The sequence below is a fragment of the Cervus elaphus genome, chromosome 33, assembly GCF_910594005.1.
Source record: "Cervus elaphus chromosome 33, mCerEla1.1, whole genome shotgun sequence".
NCBI classification, from domain to species: domain Eukaryota; kingdom Metazoa; phylum Chordata; class Mammalia; order Artiodactyla; family Cervidae; genus Cervus; species Cervus elaphus.
The window spans coordinates 77037704-77055107 of record NC_057847.1 but is presented as its reverse complement, the minus strand read 5'-3'; the positions used below and the strand labels follow the sequence as shown (position 1 = coordinate 77055107).

The following is a 17404-nucleotide window of genomic DNA, read 5'->3' as shown; positions in this document are numbered from 1 at the left end:
GACTTGTGGTTGCCAAGGCAGAGGGCAGAGGGGAGGGCATGGACTGGGAGTTTGGGATTAGTAGTTGCAAACTAGTACATAGAAAGTGGATAAACAACAAGGTCCTAGTGTATAGCACAGGGAAGTCTATTTAATTTCCTATGATAAAACCATACCAGAAAAGAATATGACAATAATAAAATATATTATAACTGAAATCTGTATGATAGAAACTAACACAGCACTGCCTTTCAGTAAAATAATTTTTAAAAGTTAAAAGTGAAAGTGAAGTCGACTCTTTGCGACCCCGTGGACTAGCCCACCAGGCTCCTCTGTCCATGGGGTTTTCCAGGCAAGAGTGCTGGAGTGGGTTGCCGTTTCGTTCTCCAGGGCATTTTCCTGACCCAGGGATTGAACCCGGGTCCACCGCTTTGCAGGCAGATACTTTACCCTCTAAGCCACCAGGGAAGCTAAAAGTTAAAAAGAAATAAATAAATGCCAACCTGGGGATAAGGTATCCTAGAGGAAAACTGAGGAGAAGTATCAAGCATTACTTACTCTGTCAAGCTCATGGACATGAAGACCTGAAACAGTTATAGCAATGAGGCCGCTTCTTACTGGTTCTAGCACAGACTATGGAAATAAAGTGTGCTTAACTGTTAAGGCAGTAGAATCACTTGTTATATTAAATGATTCCTATTAAATAAGTTCATTCATTTATTCTTCCATTTATTCCCTGGAGGACTCAATTCACTAACAGAGAACATGAAAATAGGGGATGCGTGCTGCTGTGCAGTGATTATCTAAAGTGTTTCAACCAATTCTCTTCACCTCGTTACAGGCATTTATTGGTGGTGGGGAAAAGAAGCTGGGAGTTTTTAATTAACAATACTGTACATCTCTTTCTTTATGTTCAATTAATGGATTTGTTTTATGTTCAAACATGCATTTGAAGATTGTTTATAAAAATCATATATTTTAAAAGTCAAATAGTATAGAAAGAGGTGAGGAAGCAACCCCTGCCCTACTCCTTCTTATTTCAAGATCCTGCTCATATGCAGTTACTTTTAGTTCTGTGAATTTTCTTCTTTTTTTCCTTTAAATCTATTTTATTAAATATACTGCTAGTTCTCAACTTATAGATTTTAGACATTACATTACACTTTCCCACATTGGACAGTGAGAAAGTCTCTTTCTTGTACCCTGGTATCCCACAATCGAGATACATATTTTTTTTTTCCTTTTCTTGCATGCTCAGTTATGTCCAGTTCTTTGCAACACCATGGACAATAGCCCACCAGGCTCCTCTGTCAATGGAATTGTCCAGGCAAGAGTCTGGAGTGGGGTTCTATTTCCTACTCCAGGGGATCTTCCTGATTCAGGGATCGAACCCACATCTCTTGCGTCTCCTGCATTTGCAGGCAGATTCTTTACCACTGTGCCACCTGGGAAACCCATAGAGGTATACTACTGTGCATTTTAGATAGGCTGGTTTTCAAAGTCTGTACTGTTGTGTCTGATGTAAGTACCACCCTTTGCTGGCATGTATCACTTGTGTGTTTTCTGTAAGAGTTCTCATATTAAGGCCTTATGGTGATATATTTCATTCAAGGCCAAGTTTTCTCAACCTCAAGGCTATTGATATTTTTGACTAGATTATTCTCTGTTTGTGTAGGGGGGTAGTTTACTGCCCTGAGTCTTTAAGATGTTTAGCAGCATCCCTAGCTTCTGTCCACTGTATACCAGTAACACTCACTTCTCATCTTGACGACGAAAAATGCCTTATAATAATGCAAAAGCTTCCTGGGCAGGGGGTGGGGGGGGGTGGGCAAAAAGTCTTATCCAGTTGAGAACCACTGGCCTGCCCTGTTGCTTACTAGGCCTCCTGCATGCTGTTATCCTGAAATGACCTTCCTGCTCTATACTGGATGATTGTTTCCTAGATCCCACATCTGTCTTTTTTAAATACTGCTTTCTTTGGGTAGAGCACATTATGGTAGGCTCTACAATGGCCCCAGTGATCCCTGCTTCCTAGTATCCATCCCCCCATATCACACTGTTCTCTCTGTCCTTGCTGAGTTTAGGCTGTCAATTAACCAAAAAAAAAAAAAAAAAAAAAAAAAAACACCACATGAGAGTTGTGAGTTAAGTGATATTTAGGGCAAAATGAGGACTATAGCCCAGGAGACAGCTTATCAGCTCTGAGAAACTGCTCTGAAGAGGTGGGGTGGAAGGTCAGTATTACATAAGATTTTATGGAAGTGGGGTATATGCAGTCAAGCACATATTTTGTCATAGGCTCATTGCTAGTAACATGGAGCAGATGTCACTCCTAATGATTTTAGTACTTTTCTAGATACCAGAAGATGCAAGAAATTTGGATCATAAAATATTCTGAAAATGCCCAACTATCTGAAAGGTCATTCTGCCAGCTTTTCCCAAACCACAGAGTGCCTCTGTCTTATCTCTGCACTGAACCCCCTTGAGGAGTTGCTGAAGGGCGCTGAGCGCAGGGCTCACAATTTAATCCTTGTAGAGGCAAATGGCAGGTGCCGAGTTTTAGGTGACAGAGCTGTAAGAGACGCTGATTTCAGTCTGAAGTACGCTTCTTTTGTGTATCTGCCCAATCTTTCTCTCTCACCTCCTTCCAGCCCTTCCTCACTGTTTCCTCTGGGGGAAGCCACCCGACTAAATTCGGGAATGATTCTTATATAGCACTAGATAACCAATACATGCATAGCAAGCAGAGTTTTAATAAAGGTGCCAAAGCAGTTTTAAAGGACGATGTGAGATAACTCTGCCCTTTTATGTATGAATACATATTTATTTGGATCTTTGGATGAAAGATAGAGTCCTCACTTGAAAGTCATTTTCCCTTAGAATTATGAATATGCATTTCCATTGTCTTTGAACTTCCAGTGTTTCTGTTAAAAAGTCATATGCAAGTCTAAGTTTTGATCCTATTTTTAGCAAATTTAGGATTTTGCCTTTGTATATCTTCTACTGTTAATTATGCTGTGTGGGCTAATGAACATTCACATTCTTTTATCCTATAAAGTGTTTTCAATTACATCTTTGCTAATGGCCCTTCCCCAACTATTTTCTCTTTCTTGCAAATCATATTGGACATTTGGGGGGGAGGGGTGATATGCTTTTAATGGAGGGAAGTACAAAAACTTGATTTTGTTTTTTTTTTCAGGAAAGGCTTATTGGGGCCCCTACTATAGCAGTGGGAAAAGAGAACAAACAACAAGCTCCCTTATTGACAATGGGCGAGTTAGTTCCTTATACAGGGTGACGAAGGTGTTTAGGGGTCAGGCTGGAAAAGCGGTTTGAGTGGCTTGCCCAGCAGACCTTGTACAGTACCCTGCTTTTGCCCCCAGCCCCCTGCTATTGGTCCAGGTTCCTCAAAATGGCAGTTTTCTTTCTTGATCTCTTTTTAAATTTTTTGTCCAGAATTTGCCCCAACTGTGCAAGCATGCAGTTATTTTTATGGAGAAGTTGGGCTCTTCTATGGAAAAATCTTCCCATCTTTTGCATGGTAAAAGAAAATCCTCACTATGAGCTCTTGGAAGAGGGCAAAAATAAAGCTAGGAATTCAGCTCCCAGTGTATAGAATTCACTTAATTTCTACCTTCAGCCTTGCATCTCTCTCAGCCTTACCCCCACAGCTTTGATCCCTATTGGTTCAATTCCTATAAGCTACATAATAAATTTCTAATCTCATGAGATGAAGGGGAAAAGGAACCTACTTTCTTGGCAGAACACAGAAAAGTGGGTCGAAAGTCAACATCTCCCTCTGCAAACTTAACACCATTTGCCCCAACTTCATGTCTCAGGGCAGGCTCTGTGGAGCACAAACCAACCCAGGTCTGAACCTCCCCAGGGTGCCTTCCTGTTAGTGTTAGCCTTCAAAGAGGCCTGAAAGGAAGCAGTGTTAACTTCCATCTGTTGCCAATTTCCATCCTATCCTAAGCTCTCTCATTTGTCCTTTTTGTCTTTTTGAATTCCTACATTTCAAAAATTTTAAATTTCTTTCTGTCACAGTGGAGCAGTTTAAGAAGAGAGTAACAATAAATGTGTGCCTTTATACTCCACATTCAAATACGAGCATGCGCTTGTTACACGTGATTTTTCTAAAAAGATTTCTCAGAAAAGTTTTGCTGAGCCCTATTCCCTATTATTAATGATAATTGTGAACTCGCTTGCTCTCCGGAGGGAGCACCCCCCATGCACTATTTCACTTCGAAAGTTCAGCTGGGGGTGACGCCGAGCCAGCTGGCTAGTCTCGGTGTTGGGTCTTCAGCCAGTCCCTGCAACTGGCACCAGAGGAAGCGGCGCCAGGAAGGAGCGCGGTTTCTCTTTCCACTCGACAGCCCCGCGTGCTGCAGTGTGAACCACCGTGCAGCTCCCAAGTGCGAGAGGCAGCTGGCGGTGCCTTTGCGTTGGCGACGCATGCCCAGACATTCCAGCGGGTCTCAGCACTCCTCTCACTGTGCCCCACCATCTCTCTCTGGCCCATCTGTTCTATGTTACCAGGTCTACACTAAAGGGTAATCAATTTACACTCTTGTGTTAGTTCAGGTGTATAGCAAAGAGATTGAGATTACATACATACATACACACACACACATATATGTGTGTGTGTGTGTGTATATATATATATATATATATATATGTTCTTTTTCAGATTCTTTTCTATTGTAGGCTATAACAAGACATAGACTATAATCCCCTGTGCCAGGTCCCTGTCATTTATATATTTTCTATGCATCGGTGTGTATATGTTAATCCCAAAGTTCTAATTCATCTCTACCCATACCCTCTGGCATACATAAGTTTGTTTTCTATGTCTGTGCATCTATTTCTGTCTTGTAAATAAGTTCATTTATATCATTTTTTTTAGATTCCAGATATAAACAATATCATATGATGGTTGTCTTTCTCTGCCTGACTTATTACACTCAGTAATATAATCTCTAGGCCAATCCATGTCTGGCCTTCCTTTTAAATAGAGTCCCATAAGCAAGGCGCTGTAGAGTGAATATGGCATTCGGGACAGTGCACACACATTAAATGAAAGCTAAAGCAAATACCAAAGAGAAACTGACAGGTTTCACGGGAGAGGTGTACACAATTCAAGGAGAGGTAAGAGCATAGAGCAAAACAGTTTATAAAATAGAAGGTGAGCCTAGCAGTGTTCCATCTTCAGCCCCACTAGTTCAGCTGTGTGCTCGTGAACAAGTCACTGAACCTCTCTGTGCCTAAGTGTCCTCGTCTTTAAATGGAAAAATGGCACAGCCTCCATAGCTGTCGGATGGGAATTGAATGAATGAATGCATGTAGAGTGCTAAGCTTGCCGCTCTGCACACATTAAGTGCTTTATAAAATCGGCTGCTATTAACCGCATTCTGGTCGAGAGGTTGAGGGAAGTTTCTTGAGGACTGTGGTGGGAATTTAAACTGGACTCTGACAGTTAAAACTTGTTCACCATTACCCCCACTTCAGTGCTGGACAGAGGATCCAGTTTCCAGAGCCCTCATTTCTAGGCATTGAGAGGTCAAGCTACTTATTAAAGTGGGAACACATTTTCAATAACTTTAAATTAAGAGCAATAATGATAATCCAAGACTGACTGGCTACACAAAAGGTAATTAACTGCACAGAAAACTGAATGAGCCCTGGGCTTGGGCCTTCTGCTGAATTTGTTCCACATCTTGAGATAAAAGTATTTACAGGTCAAGTGGTCAAAGGAGAATAAAAACATGTCTTTTATCTGAGAAAAGCTTTCTTTGCACTGACTTCAACTACTTTCTTAATCTATAAGCCTCTAATTAGAGTTTCTCAACCCTCTCCATTAGGCTTTAAAAAAGAGAATCAAGGGGCCTCAGTCACCAGCCAGCTCTTTGGTCTGTGTAGTAATAACCCTTCTTTGTCTTTATCCCGCATTTTTCATCCGATTTCCTTCAGACCTTTTACAAACAGGATCTCATTAATCCTCAAGAGCACTGCTGTGAGACCCTTGACCACTGCAACTATCCCAAATTTACGGTGAAGAAACCAAAGCACTCAGGGCGGGCCTTTCCTCTCCTTACCAGCAATGACGCGTACGAGCAGATGATATTTCTCTCAATTCTCACACTAAACGCACTCATGACAGTTGTAAGCCACCAGCCCTGATGAAGTAAACAGTTACTCAATTCCTGGAACACTTCTGAAGAGTGGTTTAAACTTGGAAAGTATGAAAGTGAGAAGACCAAAGAAGCCTCCAAAAAGGATAATCAAAGCAAGCCAGTTCCACAAAGCCCGGCTGCCCAAACAAGCTGCCACTCACAGGTATATCGCAGGGGACAGGGGAGGATCTCAGGAAAGGCATTTTAAAAGACATTAATAGAATCTTTATTTATACTCATGCGCGTAATCACTAAGGTGCTTTCTGGATGTCCTGGGAGGAGCTGCCCTCTCTCTCCAATATTTTGTTGTTCAGCCACTCAGTCGTGTCCAACTCTGTGCAACCCCACGGACTGCCGCACACCAGGCTTCCTTGTCTTTCACCATCTCCCAGAGTTTGCTCAAACTCACGTCCACTGAGTTGGTGATGCCATCCAATCATTTCATCCTCTGTTGCCCTCTTCTCCTCTCGCCCTCAACCTTTCCTAGCATCAGAGTCTTTTCCAGTGAGCTGGCTCTTGCCATCAGGTGGCCGAAGTATTGGAGCTTCAACTTCAGCATTAGTCCTTCCAGTGAATATTCAGGGTTGATTTTCCTTAGGATTGACTAGTTTGATCTCCTTGCTGTCCAAGGGACTCTCGAGAGTCTTCTCCAACACAACAATTCAAAAGCATCAATTCTTTGGTGCTCGGCCTTCTTTATGGTCCAACTCTCACATCTATACATGACTACTGAAAAACCATAGCTTTGACTATGCAGACCACTGTTGGCAAAGTGATGTCTGTAAACCTATAAAGTCCCCTCATGGAGCCTATGGTAGTCTTTGATTACCACCCAACACTTACTAAGTACATCCCTCTTTCTCCTACTAGATTCAAAATACATAATTCCATCCAAGAATACTGAGGCCAACGATGTGCTGGGTACTCTGTTAGGTGTTAATGTTAAGAAAATCAATTGTATGTGGAAACTAACCTCAAGAATCACCCAGAAGCCAGCTACACCATATTAATATTTTTTTTTTCAGTTTTCAGCATCAAGGACAGTTTGTCCAGCTCATGATAGTCATTAGGGACTGAAAGTTTGTATTCCCCTCAAATTCAGATGTTGAAGCCCTAATCCTCAGTGTGGCTGTATTTGGAGATGGACCCTCTAAGGAAGTAACTATGGTTAAATGAAATTACAAGGGCTGAGCTTTGATCTAATAGGAACAATGCCCTTTCCAGAGGAGACAGTGTAGAGCCCCTCCACCCCTCTCTGCTCTCCTTTACTGAGGAAAGGCCGTGCGATCCTACAGCGAGAAAGTGGTGCCCGCAACCAAACAGAAGACTTCCCACAGACGTGAACCCTGCTGGCACACTAGTCTCAGATGTTCCGTCTCCAGAACTGGAAGAAAACGCATTTCTGTAGATGGAGCCACCCAGTTTTCAACATTTTGTTAGGGCAGCCCCAGCTGCCAGTAGGTATTCAATAGATGTTTGCAGTTTGAATTGTATTTTGTTATTTTTGTTCACCTTATTTCCATGTTAGTCTTTGATTACCACTCTTCTCAAGGGCTTGGCACACAGAGTCAGTAGCTGCCATTCCCTCTATTTTAAAGATTTCCTAGACGCGGGCACAGGTTATTCAGCCCACTCCACTGCCCGAGGGCTGGAGGTGAGGGGGGGCCTTTTGTAGGCACTTAGCTGTGCCTCCCCAGCCGCACCTTGCTGGGCCTGGTCTTTCAGGATGAAGAACTCGCTTCATCCATCCTATGTATATACCTTTATCTTATGTTTTGTTTTGTTTTTTTCCCTCTCTCTTTCTTTTAGAAACATCAGACAAGTTTCCCAAGGTCTCATTCAGAGGGCATTTGAGAAAGTCGTTCTTAAAGTTTTTTTTTTTTTTTTCTGAAGTCATGTCTTTGTACATCAAATGATGCCATCTGCGCCTGGTGACAGCAGTTTATGTGAAGGGTGGGCACCCATGTCTCATCTTTTTCCTTCCTCAGGGGAATGCCCGATTCATCAGGTACTCTGACTCTAGCGAATGAACAATGTTTATGTCCTCTTTGTATTCAAATTGCATCCAAGTTATCTTGAAGCCTACAGTTCACATGCATGCTCACCCAGGCATGCAGATAATTCATATTATTTTGTAATCATGAGTAAGAAAATACATGGTTTTTCGTATTTTACTGTCTATGCAGCCCATCCTCTTGCATCATCTCATTTGATCTTTATCTTAGACTGATTGAGCTTCTATAACAAAATATTGTAGACTGAATGACCCCAAAATTTTATTTTCTGACAGTCCAGAAGGCCAGCAAAACCTAGGAGCCAGTCAATTCAGTTTCTGGTGAGAAGTCTATTCATGGTTCACAGACATCCACCTTCTCACTGTGATTCCACATGGCAGTGATAGAAAGACAGAGAGAGATAGGGACGGGGAGAAAGAGAAAGAGGAGAGAAGGAGAGCGAGGGAGAAGAAAGGTCTGGTCTGGCACTGACCTATCAGATCAGGGCTCCCCCTTAGGACCTCATTAGCCTCATCATCTCATTATTCTAAATACAGACACAGTAGAGTCAGGTCTTTAACATGCCTTCTATGGGGACATGATTCAGTCCAGAGGATTAATAATCCTCAAGGACCTCTGAGCATACCACAAAAACATTAAGCCCCTACAACAAAGACTAGAGACCTAAGAATCATGACCAAAACCCAGTTTTACTTGTCACATCTCCATTTCTCCTCTCAGGCCCACCCCACGGTATGGTGGACTAACTGAATAATGATACTGGAGACGCCATTTGCTCCTGCCTGTATCACTGTCCTTCCTCTAGAGGAAGTGACTTCTCAAGGTCACAGTCATATTACTGTGATGTAGAGGACAGAGGGCCAGCAGGACCTGGGATCTCCAAGCAAAAAATGACTGGAAAGCTCAGAAATGTAGCAAATGAGCCAACCCAAACAAAGTCAGGGTGATATAAAAAGCCTTGGGAATTTTAAATTCCAAGCAGCAAAGCATTGCTTGATATAAGCCCAGAGATAAAAGTGATCAGGGTTTAGTAAGGTCAAGGAGACATGCCTTCAGATGCATGCTTTTCTCAAGCTGTTTATCAGAATTCCTGTGACTCTGAGGAATCTCAAGCATATGCCAGTGTCAGAGACAGGTGATGGGGGCAGCATGAAACTTGGAAAGTCTCCCTTGAGGAAGTAGCCACAGTAGCCCTGGCTACAGCTGTTGAGGACTGTGCTTTGACGACACTCCCTCTCGGGAGACCTTTTCATCCCTATCTCCCTTGAGTCAGTCTGTTCCAAAGGTGAAGTGTCTGGGTTCATCATTATTCCCTCCAAGCTGTGTTCAATCACAAAAGCAGACAGTGCATCTTATGAATATATTGACATATGGTAAAAAAAAAAAAAATTATAAAAAGGAAACTGCTGAAGGAAAGTCAGATAGATATACCATTTGGTGTGGGAGGGCAGCTGAGGAGCCAGAGGGAAGGTGACCTGGAGTCCTGTTTGGATTTTGTACAGAAGTGATTTCACCCCAGATTGATGGTCTTAAAATGATCACACATTTTAAGCTTATTTTTTTTTAAACCTGCCATCAAAGAGTCAAGATGAACAGATGATAAAAGAGTAGAAAAGGGAATTTATTGGTTTAAAAAAAAATTTCATAAGTACTGGGAATGAAAAGGAGAAAATGAGGAACAATCAAGACAACTTATTTTATTAACAAGTATAATGTCTGCGTAAAGAACACTGACATCTTTCAGGGACCAATTTAAGAGTCACTACCTCCATGAAGGATTTTCTGACCCTGCCTCCCAGGAAGACTTGCTCACTCTACCTGGAACAGGCCTCTATGCTAGCCATGACACATGACACATCGTTGCCTTTATTTGCTTTTTTCTTTGTCACTAGACTAGGCTGGTTAAGGGCAGGACAAGATCTTGTCTATCTCTGTCTCTCCTATACATGAAATAGTGCCTGCCGCACGGAAGGTGCTCTGTGAATATTTATTAAATGACAAGTTTGAAGGAGAACTTCCTGGTACTGAAGGAAGGCAGAACCATCACACTCAATAAAATGCTGTGAAAGTTAAATGTCTCTTCAGAACATTCTCATCTTCTCTAAACCTCCTCCTTCTACCGCTCCCTCTCCTCCAATTGTCATTGCCTGTGGTCCCAAACCCCAGGTTCTGGAGGCACAGTTGCCTTCTCTTTCCTAAGGACTCTCTGACCCCAAAATGTCTCCCTTTCTGCCTCTGTTTTGCCATCTCAGAAATTAAAATCCTTTTCTTCCTCTAGGAAGAACCTGTTTTCATTTGAAAAGACAGCAGCAGCTTAACCTGAATGTCTCTAACTGGAGAAAATTCAAGAACAATGATAAAGGACAAAAGAGAATTCTAAAGCTGCCAGATTAAACCCTGCCAAGGAGAAATCTACAAGCATGGCTTTGAATTCCATTGCTCTGTCTCCTCTGGCCTGGATGCCCTTATTAAATACATTTGCAAGCCAGGAATTTTGTTCAGTATTTATACAGCTCATCTACTGGTCTCCAGGCCCTGGCTTCTTAACCCAGAGTGCCAAAATTGAAGCCATTTTGTATGATGTTGGCCGTGGGCATTTTCTTCCTCTTGAGAACAAAGAAAGACTCATTTTAAGAGTGACCCTCTCCTCATAATTTCCACTGGATTCCCAAAGTTGTCTTAAATCAAACGTTAAGAAAGCTGTCCTAACAGAAAGCATTTCCCTCCACCTCAGAAGGTGAATCAATCCTATTATAAAATCCTTTCCATTGCCGTACACCTGAAACTACACAGCATTGTAAATCAACTATATACCAACAAAAAAGCTTTTAGATTCCTGCCAAATTTACTATCAAGTTAACTATCTTTGCTTTCCTAATTACTGTCCCAAAATTGACTATCTTTGCCGCCCTACTCTTTCTTTTTTGTTTTTAATCTGTAAGTATTCTTTACTTCCATTAATATTTTTGGAGGCATATTTTCCACTGAAATGTATCAAAGTTGTATTAAAAATATTTCTAATTTGCTACAATTCAGTGTTCTCCATATCTTTCTCTAGCAATGAGATTAGTGACCTAATACTATGAACATACTGGGAACCCATTGTAGGAACCCTTATTTTCCCAGAAAAAAAAAATCTCTTTTTATTGATGTTGCTGTGGAAGAAATGAAGGTAGTAATAAAATCTTGGCTAGTGGGCTTACTATTTACAAAGCTGCAGTAATAACAATCGTGTACGAATACTATATAGTATTTTCCAATATCAGCAGCACATCTCTACACAGTAATTCATCTTTCTTAACAACAGCTTTATGAAGGAGACAGGTATTGTTCTCTGTGACTAAGTGAAGTAAGTTAGACAGAAAGATAGATATTCTATCATATGATATAACTAACTTATAAGTGAAATCTAAAAGAATAATACAAATGCACTTATTTACAAACTGGAAACAGACTCAAAAAACAAACTTCTGGTTACAAAAATGGAAATGGGGGTGGGGATAAATTAGGAGTTTGGGACAACAGATGCACACTATTGTGGCAGATGGGTTCATTACCACTCGCCCCACCTGGGAAGCCCAACTTACGGAATACCAATTCTTAACTCCTTATAGAAGCGTTTCCAAGTCTATGACTGAAGCTCTAGTAAAAAGAAATATAAATGTAAGACTATACAGAAGGGGAAAAGAGAATTGCAAAGTCTAAAACTTGCCAAGAAATTAAGAGGTTATTTTTCTCTGCCATCTACTGCTAGAGTTCCTATTACAGTTTCTCTAAAAAATCATGTAATTATTTTTTGAAGACCTCCAATGACAAACTCACTGTCACACAACATATTTTCCTGTTTATTTGCTAAGTCATGTCCAACTCTTGTGACCCCATGAACTGTAGTCCACCAAGCTCCTCTCTGTACATGTGATTTTCCAGGCAAGAATACTGAAGTGGGTTGTCATTTCCTTCTTCAGGGGATCTTCCTGACCCAGGGATCTAACTCACATCTCCTGCATTGGCAGGCAGATTCTTTACCAGGCATATTACTCTACAGTTATAATCTCTGAATTTCTAGTAAATTCATCCTTAAAGTTAGGCAAAATCTAACTTACAGCTAGATTGCTTGAGAGATCCAGGCAACTGAAGTCCCTTTATCTACACTGTCTTTGAAAAAGCTAAAGGTTGTGTTTGAGTCTCTCTTCTTTCTTATTTGAGACAGCACTGTACCCTGTATCCTGCTTGTTTTGGTCAGTCTCCCTAGGTCCTGATCCTGGGCAGGGGGACTAGTAATGACCCAGAGACATAGTAACCCCACTCCTGGACATGTACCTACATTAAACCATAATTCAAAAGACACATGCACCCTTATAGTGACAGCAACAACTATTTACAATAGCCAGGACATGGAAGCAACCTAAATGTCCATCAAGAGATGAATGAATAAAGAAGATGTGATACATATAAACAAAACACTATTACTCAGACATAAAAAAGAAATGGAACTGGGTAATTTGTAGATGTGTATGGACCTAGAGTCTGTCACACAGAGTGAAATATCAGGAAAATAAAACAAATATCATATATTAATACATGTACGTTTAATGTAGAAAAATGGTACAGATGAACCTATTTGTAGGGCAGGAGTAGAGACTCAGATGTAGAGAATGGACTGGTGGACACAGGGGCGGAAGGGAGGGGGGGATGAACTGAACGAGTAGCGTTAAGATATAACTAGCGGAATCCTCCTGTGTAGCCCAGGGAGCTCAGCTGGGTTGTCTCTGCTGACTCAGAGGGCTGGGATTGTGGGGAAGAGAGGGAGGGCCCACAGGAAAGGGGTATATGTATGCATGCATTCCATTCATTTTGTTGTACAACATTGTAAAGCTGCTATGCCTCAGCTAGAAAAAAGAATGAATGAATGAGCACACATCTTAGTGGTTTCTCTGTAGGAAAAAGAGATGGCAGGAAATGTCTAGCATCCTGAATCATTGAGTCTTCCAGCACTACCTATTTCAACAAGAGTTTCCTAGAACCTTGGGGTAGGAGGAGGTGGAGGTGGGGAATAGTAATTCTCTGAATTACTGAGTGAGGGGAGGGAGAACACTCTATTACTAACCACAGCTTGGAAATCCATTTCCTATATATTAGACTGATCTGTAAGACTTTTACACCAGCCCTGAGAGTTAAGCTTTAGCCAACAAACACAGCATACGTATCTCCTTGCTTCCAGCATTTAGCCAGGGTTTCAAGCATGTAAATGCCTTTCGGGTAGGTAGAGCTTTCAGTGAAGTGAGGCTTTAGAGTACAAGAAAATAGAGGTTAAGACAGAATTCATGAATGCCTTCCAACCAACAAGGACCTACTATACAGCACAGGGTTAGTATAACCAATAAGGTAAAAGAATCTGAATATAATAGATAATGTATTGCACAGGGAATTATACTCAATATTTTATAATAACCTATAAGGGAAAAGAATCTGAAAATAATAGATATGTATATATAACTGGGCCTCCCTGGTGCCTCTGAGAGTGAGAATCCGCCTGCAGTGCAGGAAACCCAGGTTCAATCTCTGAGTCGGGAAGATCCCCTGGAGAAGGGAATGGCTACCCACTCCAGTATTCTTGCCTGGGGATTTCTGTGGATAGAGGAGCCTGATGGGCTACAGTCCATGGGGTCTCAAAGAGTCGGACACGACTAAGTGACTAACAAGTGAATTACAGAAAATTGTTTCATATGTAACTGAATCACTATGTCAGACACCTGAAACTAACACAACATTGTAAACCACATACAATTCAGTTATAAAAAAGAATGTCTTCCAGTTAAGCTTATTTAAAATGTGCTGCTTTTCAAGCAATTTATTTTAATATATATATATTTAATATAATATATATATATATATAACAGTTTTCATTTATCCCTTAGGATTCAGACTACCTACTCGACTTTATGAGGAAAGACTGAAACCCGGCTCTTCTCACTGTGGCGTTTTAAGCAAGTTATTGAAGGTCTGTCTACAGGCCTAGGGCTTCCCTGGTGGTTCAGTGGTAAACCCTCAGACAGAGGCGTCTGGTGAGCTGCAGTTTAGGGGGTCACAAGAGAGCTGGATTTGACTTAGTGACTAAACAATAAATAACAACTATATGCATTAGATTCTACAAACCTAAGATACTGATTATATTAATACCATGAATCACACAGGATTATAGTGAGGCTTAAGTGCTTTTTACATTAATTAGAATTGTGCCCAGGTTTACAGTTTATATATATATATATATATATAACACTATTATATATATAATAATAATATATATAAATAATAGAGTATATAAAGTAATAGATATGTAATCTGATATAGTTATTTTTGATATGCATTATCTGTATCCATAAGAAAGTGTATCTGAGCAGGTACTAATGTGCCCATAGAACCATAGCCAAAAGATGCTTTGAGGAAATCTTTCATCTCAGTTCTCTGTAACCATCTGACTATAATTCAATCACATCAGAGGAGAATGATCTAGTTTAGAGGAAAGATTACTGATTATCCAGAGACCCGGCATCTGGTCCCAGTTGTCATGAGTTAGCTGGCTGGCCTAACTCATGGTTAATCAGTTAATCCATGCCTCTGTGTCCTCAGCCAGCCTTACTGACCTTACAAAGATATTACAGTGACAAGATTAAAAAACTGACATGCTGCTATAATGGTCCTAATCATACAAAATCTGCTAATAAATAAGATGTCTAATAACACGCAATGTTTTCCTTTTCTCTTGCAGAATCTCTTAAGAGACTTGGTTGGCCATTCGTTATCCCTATTTCTCTCTTTTTTCTTCCCTTCCATGTTGCTTTCAGAATGAATGAGTCCTTTAGAGTTAGCCGTTGTTACTACTATTGTAAATCAGGCCCAATTCAACCCATGGTCTGAACATTATTCTTAATTTTCTATGTCATAAAAAGCTGGAAAGCAAGATGATATGTAGAAGAATAAATCCAAGGAAAATAGAGGAAGAGAAATTTCTAGAGTTTCCATCTAAGGTCTAAAGAGGGCACAGAGTATATCCCTGGCTTCCTGTATGCCACCATCCCCACCCCCATAGTCCATCCCTGTGATGGGTGGTCCAAAAGCCCAAACTCATCTCACTATATTGCAGGTTACAAGAGAAGAAAGACGTTCTTGATCATAAGAAAGAGTTACTTGAGAACAACACAATATATGGTTCTCCACCTCTGCCCTCTTAGACTGTTCTAACCATTCTCTAGGATTTTGATCTCAAAGTGTCCTTGGCCATGACTGCATAAATGATTCTCATCACTGCAGGGTGGAATTAAGTCATGCGAGGAGGGAACCTGGCTTCTGCTAACAGACGTCAAAATGCTCATTGTTGATGTCCGTCAACATTCCTTGTATGAACTGGATTCTCACCCCTTCATTCTTCAATCTTTGTGTATTTCACTCTGCCACATTCTTTCCAACACCCGATTCCCGGCACCCAGCCCCACACTCCACAAGGTTATGACTCACTTATATCGCTTCTCTTTAAGACCGAGGCAATCACCGTCTATTAATACAGCCTGCATTTTTGCCAGTTGTTTTAACAGCCCTCAGTAAAGGATCCTGCAGCATAGATGACAGGATATATGTGATGCGTGTCCTTCTGAAATTCAGATATGCTGATGATCTCCTTTATTCTTAATGGATTCCAGCACAGAATAAATAATAAAGAATGACTGCTACATAGTTTAAGTAAATTAAAATCAATGCGCTTGCAACTTCGGCAGTGAATTGACACGGGACCTGAGTACCAGTGAAACTCATTAGGGAAAGCACAACCAAAGGTTGGTCTGGAGATCTGGAAATAAGCTGCCCAGTGGGACCAAATTAAAACTGAAATTATGCAGCGTTCTGGAGGGCATGCACTGGCCCTCCAGTCCAGAACAACACTCCACAGGCTTTATGCAATCGGAACTCACCATTCTTGCAGAGCAGGACAGCCAGGAAGTCCTGAGAAGAAGAATTGATATACAGCAGGAGGCTGGGTGCCTGGGCTGTCACAAAGCTCAGGGCAATGTGTTCTTTGGATAGGGCTGCATCCGTGTAAATCGCTGAGGAAGAGAGGCTCACATTCTTGGTCACCGGGTAGGGTTCTTGAAACATGTAAGTCACTGAAGTGCCAGCCTCAAAAACAGCAGAAACCTCTGCAAAATATCAGAGAGGAAAGCACACATTGACACATTCAGGAGACCCATCATTGCTTGTTTACTGTTCGTTTCTACACATCGGTCACTGTGTGAAGATTACATGAATTATAGACTGTGCTTCCTACGATAATTTTAAACCGGCAGAAATCACCATTCCTATTTACAAAGGAGAAACATGAGGCTTGTCGGGGTTAAGCACCTTGAACAAGGTTGCACAGCTAGAAGAGAGAGCTCAGATGTGCATCGTGAGATGTCGGTCCAGTTTCACATATATTTGCAGAATAACTACCATGTGCCAGGCTGATTTCTTTAGAAACAAAGATGAGATGTCCCTACCTACTGCACAGTAGAAAGAAACTGCCTTGGGATTATCTTCCCTTCAAAACTGAAATCCTTACAATTTTTATGTTTTTCTCGTGGGTCAGGAGGATGCTGAGTGGGCATAAAACTACTGAGAGTAGGATCCTGGGAAAAAGCAATTCTCCGTGGTATTGCATTAAGGGTGAGGACCAACAGAAATGGAGGGGCGGAAGGCTGTGGAAACAGTAGGAAAGGCACAGGTATCCAGCTCCTGGATCAATTATTTTATTTTACTTATTTCAGTGAAGGACAGTTGATTTACAAGATTGTGATAGTTTCAGGTGTATGGCACAGTGATTCCGTTATACGTACATGTGCATCTATTCTTTTCAAATTCTTTTCCCTTATAGGTTTTTACAAAATATTGAGTATAGTTCCCTGATATGTAATAGGTCTTTTTTGGTTAAAGAAGAACATGCAAATCTACATCTATATAACATGATTAATTTCTCTTTTTCCTGAATGATAGGTTGACTATCCCCATGAAATTCTCTGATTGAATCGGTGACACCTAAAACATAATCAACCTAGCTTTTGCGTCCTAATTCCATTGCAGATTTCTTCTACTTCTGTGAAACTTCTATAATAGTTTGTAATGGTGTCAAAAGAAAATTAAAGTGGCATATTTATGCATATTGCTTAGCAGGTTGGGAATAGCAGTTCCTTTTTCACTAAAAGTTCAAGA

At 41.0% G+C, this 17404-nt stretch overlaps 1 protein-coding gene across 2 annotated transcripts in view; it reads right to left on the bottom strand.

Moving 5' to 3' along the window:
• Window positions 1-17404, bottom strand: part of CNTNAP5 (contactin associated protein family member 5) — a 995558-nt gene that overhangs the window by 119364 nt on the left and 858790 nt on the right. For both annotated transcript variants that reach the window (XM_043894748.1, XM_043894749.1), the window contains one exon: window positions 16132-16356. In XM_043894748.1, the coding sequence (XP_043750683.1) occupies window positions 16132-16356 (225 nt within the window). The remainder of the gene's footprint in view (window positions 1-16131; window positions 16357-17404) is intronic.